This window comes from Solanum dulcamara, chromosome 9 (genome assembly GCF_947179165.1).
Source record: "Solanum dulcamara chromosome 9, daSolDulc1.2, whole genome shotgun sequence".
NCBI classification, from domain to species: Eukaryota; Viridiplantae; Streptophyta; class Magnoliopsida; order Solanales; family Solanaceae; genus Solanum; species Solanum dulcamara.
The window spans coordinates 21421559-21431730 of record NC_077245.1 but is presented as its reverse complement, the minus strand read 5'-3'; the positions used below and the strand labels follow the sequence as shown (position 1 = coordinate 21431730).

At 38.6% G+C, this 10172-nt stretch overlaps 1 protein-coding gene across 1 annotated transcript; it reads right to left on the bottom strand.

The window, feature by feature from the left end:
* Nucleotides 1-7975: 7975 nt before the first annotated feature.
* Nucleotides 7976-8808, bottom strand: LOC129903606 (uncharacterized). The gene is made up of 2 exons (XM_055979153.1): nt 8373-8808; nt 7976-8202 (listed from the first exon to the last, which is right to left on the bottom strand). Exons 1-2 carry the CDS (start codon nt 8806-8808, stop codon nt 7976-7978), a joined length of 663 nt encoding a protein of 220 aa, XP_055835128.1.
* Between the last annotated feature and the right edge of the window lie 1364 nt (nt 8809-10172).

Genomic DNA, 10172 nt, shown 5'->3' with positions numbered 1-10172 from the left:
TTCGTTTCACAATATTTTTCTTATAATTTATACTTTTCATTTCTAACTCTTGCTAAGCTCTTTATTAATATTATCTATGCACCCTTTTCTTCTTCTTTTTTCTCTTCCTTATCACACATTTCTTTTCAAACCTTTTCTTCTCTTGATTTTCTTTTCTCATACCCCTTCTCTTCATGCTTTTGTCTCATAGTAGCCACCCTCAACTTAGGATTTTGGCCTGATTTGAGGTGCATATTATCCTAGGAGGGATCAGGACCAAAACAAAGGATTATAATTAGGATTAGGGATATTTAAAACATGTATTACTTGATCAAAAAGGTCTTTTAAAAGCTCATATCTTTGGTTCAAGGGTAAAACAATGTTTGATTAGTTCTTTTAAGGATAAGTGGACTAGTTCAAAAATGGCCTATGATCCTTTCCTAATCAACAGTTCAATTATCACAGTACGACCAACGGGACAAGTTCTAAATTGACACAAATAATCAAAACACACAAATACCTCACACACACTTGGCATCAAGTTTCATTATCAATTATCAATCTTTGGTTCATGTTTCAATCTAAGTCATATGTTATCATATCAGTTTACCTCATATCACATAAAGCTCCTACATAGTCAGTATATAAAAGAAATAATCATAATATTTTAAGTCAAATTTTGGAGGGGTCTATTTGTTTTCATTTTAAAACCCTCTAGCATCATGCCATAGATTCCTACTCTTATTTTACATTTACATCATAAACATGCTAGTTCAACATAAATTAAAGAAAATCCTATATGGAAAAAGAACAAAGGCAAGAAAACACCAAGGATATAGTCACCCCACCCCTACTTGAAAGACTTTACATTGTCCTCCATGCAACATAACATTTAAGTAAAAAGTAAGGGTAAGCAAAAAAACCTATGGCGCATAAGCGCCGAAACATAAATGGTGGTATTTGGGTCCATAGGTGTGGAACCCGATGCAACAATATGTGGTTACAAGGCATTCTGAGAGTCATCCGAAGTATGGACTAGTGAGCTCGAAGATCCAATGGAACGCTGCCTCTTCTCCTCTCTTTGCATCTCCTCGATCACTCTAGATGCCCGAGAGGCCTCCTCTAGATCATGGATCTCCTTCTTCTTCCTTCTTCTAGCCTCAGCCATGTCTGGAGTGTCATCTTTAGTACAAGGCCGTTTGTATCATGCCACCTCCGTATCATCATCCACAAATAGATCGAACAAGTGGGGTGGCTGAACGACTGGCACTGCAAATGGTATAGGGGCTGGTGTGGCTAAAGATGTGACCTCAGCACGTAATGCTCTAAGCTCTATTTGAATGGCGGCAATGTCAGAACTAGATGATGACTGCAACCTTTCATTCACCCTTAGCTCAAAAGCATAAATGCGCGCCTGAATCTTCCACTCTCGATCAGCTAAGGCTGCTTCAAACTTCACTGTCATGCATTTTTTTGATTCTGTAATGGCTTTTCGGACCCATGGCTTGAGTTGTTAAATTTACTGGACCAGTTGAGCCTCAGTCTGTGCCTGCCATTACATCAAGGTGTTTAAGGCTTCGACTGAGATAATGACCAAGCCTGTGTGCTGGAGGCGGCATACAAATAGACAGGACTGTCGAGATAGTCGGTCCAGCCTCAGATTGCTCTATGGGGGGGGTGTCTAGGTCCAGAGCAATTGCCACATCAGCTTGCACAATCGGCTAAACATTCTCAAACTTAGGTAACTACATTTTCAGATGGGGACAATTCTGCTGTCCAATCGAGTTTGTATCATCTTTAATGAGCCTCAGGTCTGTAGTCTTGTTCACTCTAATCAATGGTTCGAGCCTTGCAATTAATGGAACTATAGCATCCTAGAACAGTGCAAACATAAGACATGGGAAAGGTATTATGGTGTTCCGCCCAATAGCCCGCTCATGTATCACGAAAATGATGATTTTCAAAACAATCAACCTTATATCCAGCCATCAAGCTAACTACAATCACAGATTGATCCAGAGTCAAATGGTTGCCTGCATTTGTCTGAAAGAGTCGATGTCGGACAATAGCCCACTAATATTTTGCAGCAAAGTTCAGAGATGCCTTCTTGATCAGAGTTGGGTGTGATACCCAATCCACTGTTATACCTTGCTCAGCTATATAACCCGCTATCCATCTATTTATCTCTCCACGTTGCACCAGTTTCCTCATAGTATTTTCATCTCGCACCATCTTTATTTTCTGATCAATCTTGATCGTCGATACTGCCGATAGAAAGTTTAGGCTGTAGAGGACCCGTCGGACTGTCTCCTCTGATAATCTAACAGGGACCTCCCAGACTAATATGGTCACAAGCACCAGCTGCTCTAGCTCCTTTGCCTAAGAAGGAACCATATGTTTAATCGTTATCGCGTATGAAGCATAGAACTTATGTACCATGTTATTACTGTAACTCCTGGGATGCTCTGCTATCCACTCTATTCTTCGATGATGAAACAAATCAATAATCTTCGGGACTGCCTCTAAATAGGTTGTGATAACATGCGGCTCCTCACTAATGGGCCTCCATAGGTTTTGGCAATTGTTCCTCTCTTGCTCCATCATGTAGAAGTCAAGTAGCTTTTCAATATACCACTGCTTTGGTTGTCCTCCAATGTGGACTGGTATAGAGGGACGCTCGAACGTTGACTTTCCCTCGGAGGACACTGATCCTGAAGTGGATTGGGGTACCGAATCACCGTTGCTCTTCTCTACCTCTATTTAATCCTCCTTAGTTATAGATGTTGTAGATAAATAAGGAAGGGAAGAGCCCCCGCTTTGGTCGAACACCAGGACGATTTGTTTGGAGTGTTGGGATTTGGATTTCCTCACCAAGGGTGTCTTTGAGTCATGAGAGGAATCCTCCTCGGAACCACTCTATTCGGCAACTGTTGGCCCATCCCAAATGCGATGTTTTAAATTTTTTGCGGCTTCTTTATTTGAAGGCCTTTTCTTTCCACCACCCTTCTTTGGTGTTCGTTTAGGATGCATTATTACCTGTGGAGGAGGAGTTAGATTATAAATATCTATAAAAAGAAGCAAGAACATGAAAAGAATTAACTGGAAAATAAATATTTTTAGTTCTACAAAGGCAAATCTATGAGTCATAGAAGAGCCTACGAATCATAATATCGACTTGTAAAATCAGGCATGCGGGTGTTAGTCTCTAAATCTTGTCTACAGGTGATACTTACGACTCGTAGAAAATTGGACGGGTTGTAAGGGTCGTCCGTAGACTCATTTTTATTCGACTAAGTTTTGATACTTGACTTCTACGAGTCAATCCTATGATTTGTAGATAAGTCTACGACTCATACGATGTACCCGTACTAGAATTTGGTCATTTAGTTTGACAGATCCAATTGACGAGTCGTAGAATAGTCTATGACCCATAATCAGACTAGTAATTCTTGTTGTTTGTAATGGTTTAATCACTGATCCTGAGGTCTTATATATTTACGAGGGGCAACTATGACTCGTAGAAGACCCCCATTTTAGAAAATCTCAACTTCAGTGATTTGTTTTCTAGAAACAACACACAACATGTTTAACAACCCTCATTCATTCATCAATTAATTGTTCTCAATACTAAATTAGTCATCTACTCAGTTCCTCCATTCCCAATCTGTTCAAAGATCTAATTCCACTCTTAATTAAACTCATAGGAATTGTTGTTTGTTAGGGTTGGACCAATAACCTTGAGGTCTGTTATTTACGGGGGTAACTATGAGTCGTAGAATGACCTACGAATCGTAGAAAACCTCTGAATAAAAAACTCTCAAGTTCAGTGATCCTTCACAAAGGCAACACAATACTGAATTCAACATCCCGAGCAATCCATTTTTTTATTGATTATAACATTAAATTAACTATCTTTCCAGTTCCCCAATTCACACAACCAATTCAATAATTGGAATTTAATATTGCGACAACCCTAAGTGCATTCCAACTGATCCTTTTAGTTTCTCTACAATATGCAGTGAAGTAGCACATGTTCTAAACATAATAGCATAGGGAGATTTACTTACCATAAATGAGGTTTTGATCTTTGGAGTGTAATTTCGTCTGATCCTTGAAAGAAGTTGGGAACTTAGGGGAAAGGGATTTGATTTTTTATAGGTTTCAATGGTAGGGAATGTAGGTGGATGGAAAGATGGAAGTGGAAAGGTTGTTTTGGGAGGAAGAAGATAGGTCCTTTTTGTGTAGGAAAATAGAGGTGATTTTTAAAAATTTGCTCTTTTTTTTTCTCAATCGCGGGTCGGGTTGGTTATATTAATCCGAACCCTGACATAGCTAGTTATGACTCATAATAAGTATTATGGATCGTAATCTAGCTTCATAATTAGCCTTGACAGTTTGAAAAAAATTAGAAAACATACTTGGAGTCCACGAGTGTAGGCTACGAGTTGTAGAGTACACTCGTAGACTTAAAGCTGCTTCATGTATTATTTTTGAAGTTGACGAGGTATGTCTATGAACCATAGAAACTCCTACGATCCGTAAACATGACTTTTGTGCCGCTCTACTTCCTTTTTAGTTTCCATCTTTTTCATTTTGACATGGGCACGTACTTATATTTTGTCCTATTTTTTAATACTTTTTTGTGACTCTTATTCGACATGGACCCTAACAAAATCTATGCTACCCTAAAAACAAACACCATAGAATAGAGGGAGATAAAACAAAATTTAAACTTAATAAATAAAAAGTAAATTGGGTTGCCTCCCAAGTAACGTTTGATTTAACATTGCGGCACGATGCAGATATGCCTAGTTACTCAGACTTCACTAAGCTTCCATGCTTCCACAGTTTTGATTTCATCCTCTATGCCCATGTATTCCTTGATTTATTGACCATTAACTTTGAACTTCATACCATCCTTTTTTTCTAGCTCGACTACGCTATGTGGAAAAACTTGACTCACTCGGAGTGGTCCTAACCATTTTGACTTGAGTTTGCTAATAAATAAATGCATCCTTGAGTTGAAAAGAAGGACTAAGTCTCCGGGTACAAATATTTGCTTTTCAATCTTTTAGTCGTGGTAATTCTTCATCCTCTCTTTGTATAAGGTTGCGCTCTCATATACATTTAGACAGAACTCATCAAGCTCATTTATTTGATTCATCCTTTGCTTAGATGTGGCATCCCAAACCATATTAAATTTCTTCAACACCCACATATACTTGTGTTCCAACTATACGGGCAGATGACAAGACTTCCCAAAGATAGGTTGATAAGGTGACATACCTATAGGAGTCTTGAATGCAGTGTGGTAATCCCATAGAGTGTCATCAAGCTTTCTTGACCAATCCTTTCTATTTGCGCTTACCATCTTTGTAAGTATTTGCTTGATTTCACGATTTGAGACTTCAACTTATCCACTAGTTTGTGGATGATAAGGAGTTTCTACACTATGTTGAACCCCATACTTTTCAAGTAACACTTTGAACAATTGATTGCAAAAGTGGGAACCTTCATCGTTGATTATTGCCCTTGGTATACCAAATCTTGAGAAGATATTACGCTTGAGGAAGGTGGTGACACTCTTTGCTTCATTGCTGGGAAGTGTGATGGCTTCTACCCATTTAGATACATAGTCAACCGCAAAAAGGATGTACTCCATTGCACTTGAGCTCACAAAAGGACCCATGAAGTCAATTCTCCATACATCAAATAGCTCAATGACAAGGATAGGTGTGAGTGAGAGTTCATGTTTCCTTGAGATTCCTCATTTTCTTTGACAAAAATCATAAGACTTGGAGAAATCATGAACGTCTTGATGGATTATTGGCCAGTAGTACCCACATTATAGAATTTTGTAGGTTGTCCGAATACCACTATGATGACCTCCAATAGAAGACTAACGGCATGCTTCCAAAATACACATCATCTCAACTTCAGGTACACATCAATGAATAATCTCATCGGCACAAACACGGAATAATTATAGTTCTTCCCAAAAGAACTTTTTCACATCGGACATGAACTTTTTCTCTTACCAAGTAGTTAGCAACATCGGCAAACCATTGAATTAGGTCTTGTGATGCTGCTAATACTTGTTCATCCAGAAAGGTGTTATCTATCTCAACTCCATCTTCCAACTTTAACATTGCCTCTTCTTCAAGCCTAGAAAGATGGTCAGTAACTTGATTTTCAGTTCCTTTTTGATTTTTCATTTCGAAATCAAACTCTTGTAACAATAATATCCAACGAATAAGTCTCGACTCAACATCTTTCTTTGCCATGAGATATCTGAATATTGTATGGTCTGTGTGTACAATGACTTTGGTGCCCAACAAGTAGGATCTAAACATCTCAAAAATGAATACAATGGCAAACAACTCTTGTTCGGTCATGTGTAGTTTCTTTGAGCAACATTAAGGGCTTTGCTAACATAGTATATTGGATGTAGAATCTTCTTGCACCTTTGACCCAATACTATGCCAAGTGCTACTCCACGTGAATCACACATGACTTCAAATGGCTTCTCCTAATCTGGTGCAATGATGATTGGAGTCGATACTAACCTTTGCTTCAGCTCTTTAAACGCTTTTAGATAAGCCTTAGCAAAAACAAACTTCATCTCCTTCTCTAGTAGTTTGCATAAAGGATGAGCTATTTTGGAGAAGTCTTTGATGGAGTGATGATAAAATTTAGTGTGTCCTAAGAAGCTTCGAATGCCTTTGACGGAGATGGGAGGGGGTAACTTTAAGATTACCTCAATCTTTGCTCGATCTACCTCAATTCCTTTGTTTGAAATCTTATGACCCAACACTATGCTCTCTTTAACCATAAAGTGACACTTCTCCCAATTGAGCACAAGATTGCACTCTTCACACCTTTTTAGTACATCTTGGAGTTAGACCAAGTAATCATCGAATGAGTCACCAAACATTGAAAAATCATCCAGGAAAACTTCAATTGTACCTTCCACCATATCTAAAAAGATAGACATCATATAACATTGAAAGGTCATCGATGCATTACACAATCCAAAAGGCATTCTTTTGAAGATAAAGGTCCCATATAAGCATGTGAATGTGGTCTTTTCTGGGTCTTTGATGCTATAGAAATCTGATTGTAACCCAAATATCCATCAAGAAAATAGTACCATCGCTTTCTAGCGAGACGGTCAAGCATCTGATCTATAAAAGGCATTGGAAAGTGATCCTTTTCTATCCATGAGTTTAGCTTGCGATAATCCATGCATACCCTCCAACCAATGACAAGCCTCATTGGAATGAGCCCATTTTTTACGTTTGTCACCACAATAATACCACCCTTCTTTAGTACACATTGGACAGGACTTATCCAATTACTATTTGTGATTGGATAAATAACTCCAGCATCTAACCACTTGATGATCTCCTTTTTAACTACCTCTTTCATAGGTGGGTTGAGACATCGTTGGTGTTTAATGCTTGGTTTTAAATCTGGCATGAGTTGGATTTTATGAGTACATATACCCGGTGGTATGCCTATTATGTCGGCTTTGGACCATCCTAATGCTCTTTTTGAAATGCCTCAAGACAGATGTAAGAGATTTCATTTGCTTTTGATGAAGATCAAAAGCTATTACGACCGGCAGCGTGTTGTTGGGTCCCAAGAATACATATTGTAAGTGAGATGGCAGCGCTTTGATTTCTAAAGTCGAAGCTTCCTTAATGGATGGTTTTGCAGGCTGAGTTACTCTATTCTTCAAGTCTAAATCAAGCCTCTTTGGTGTGTGATTGAATGTACAAAGGCCATTTAGTGCACAAACCATCTCATCATATTCCCCAATGTAATCTCTATTGAAATTCATAATGATAGCAACTAGAGCTTCAACACCCAATCTCTCCTCAATAGGTATTTCTGGTTGCAAATCCTCAACAATATCAATCATGGAAATAACTCGTAGATCATTGTGATGCTTCATTGCTCGACATACATCAAAAACCACCACTTCATAGTTCAATCATAACTTTAGTTGGCCAGTTTCCATATCTAACAAAGCACGTCCGGTTGCCAAGAATGGTCTACCCAAGATGATAAGAACATCAAAGTCTACCTCACGGTCAAGAATGATGAAGTCGGCAGGAAATATGAATGATTCAACCTTAACTAGAACATCGTAAATAATTCCCACGGGTTTCTTAACAGTATGATCTTCCATCAAGAGCCGTATTATCGTCGATTTGGGGGCTTTTAAGCCCAATTGTCAAAACACAGCTAGCGGTATCAAATTAATGCTAGTACCCACATCACACAACGCTTTTTCAAAGTTGAATACCCCAATGGTACATGGTATAATGAATGCGTATGGGTTCTCTTTCTTTTGCACTGCACGAGTGAGCGAGTGGCGATTGCGTCACAATGATGCAAGTTATCAGCAAGTTCAAAACTTACCGTTCCCTTCTTTTTGACAAGATCTTTTATAAACTTGGCATATCCCATTATTTGTTCTAGTACCTCTATCAAAGTAACATTCACCGAAAGTTGTTTCAACATGAAAATAAACTTAAGAAACTTTCCATTTTTGCCCTTTTTCTTTAATCTTTGTGAAAAAAGAGGAGGAGGTCTTGGCATTGGAATTGGAGTTGGAGCAGCGTCTTTTGCATTGCTTGCTTTCTCACCATGCTTTGTATATCCTTTTTCAGGATGTTTGGTTCTTAGATCTTCATCAAATGCTTCTTCCTTGAGTTTACTTTCTATTTCATCCTTACTAACAACCATTTCGTGTGCATCATCTTTAAATTCTGGCATAAATGAATTCACTGTTTGAATGCCACTACGGATGGTCACAGTCATGCATTGCCCATCATTTTTTGGATTTTGTATTGTATTACTTGGGAGAATTCCTTTATGGAATGGAATCAAAGATGACGAAATCTACCCCAATTATTGCTCAATATGCTTTATAGATATAGAGTGTGACTCAACTTTTTGATTCATTTCAGAAAGATCATTGTGTATCTCCTTAAGATTATCCTTTGTTGCATCGTACTTTTCCATCATGTCTTCAATTCTTGCAAGTTCAGATCCCCCATCTCAATTTTCGGGAGGGATGTATACACCACTTTTATTGTTATCTCTCCTTTCCCAATCACCTTCTCTATCTTGCTCGCCGTTGCGATTATTGTATCAATTCTGATTGTAATTGTTCTTGCGATTGTAGTTCCCTTCATAATTATAGTTGTTGTCGCATTTGTAATGATTCTCTCGATTGAAGTTGTGATAGTTCTGGCCTTGATTTCCTTGACCTTGGCGCCAAGAATCCTGATTGGACGCTTGGGCATTAGTCCGGAAACACCACGCTTGATCATTCACATATTATGTATCTTTCTCATATCCATAATCATCATGAATTGGTGCCCTGCCTTGATGATCGATTACATTAATTTTCTCTAGTCCCATGCTTTTGAATGCCAGTTTGATTTCGATTTTTAATTGAGCAAGCTCTTGTAGCACCTCTTCGTTTTGTATGTTGGGACCTTGATTTGTGCGAACAGTAAAAGAGTTTTTTGAAGTTTCGGTGTCCCTGGTTCTCCAAGCTCTATTGGTCTTTGTAACATGATCAAGTCTCTCTGCAGACTCTTGGAAGGCATTGCCAAGAATGCTCCGCCAGTGATGGTGTCTGCGACAACCTTTCCATTATCATCAAGTGCGCGGTAGAACAGTTCAAGAAGTGACTCGTCTGCTATTTTATGATTTGGCACATTTCGTAGATACTTTACAAATCTTTCCCATTCTCCACTAATTGACTCTCCAGGAAGCTATTGGAAATTATTGATTCGGTTTGTTAGTTTCAACTTTTTAGACAAAGGAAAATACTTCTCCTTGAACGCCTTGTGTTATTCATCCCAAGTTGTGATGGAGTTGTATGAAAGTTTGGATATCCAAATTGAAGCTTCGCCAGTAAGTGATAATAGAAAAATGCGTAGTCCAATGACATCCATATTTAAGCTTGGGTCGCCAACACTACTCTGGCAAACGTACGCCATATTTTTGAGGTGAATGTGTGGATCCTCGGATGGAAATCTAGCAAATAGTCCTCTACTATAAAGCATTTGAATCAACCTGCTTATGATGCTAAACTTAGTTTCCGGTGGCAATGGAGGTAACCAATAACACCAGTAGTCCCGATGGTGTTAGGGTTGACCCATAGTTGTTTC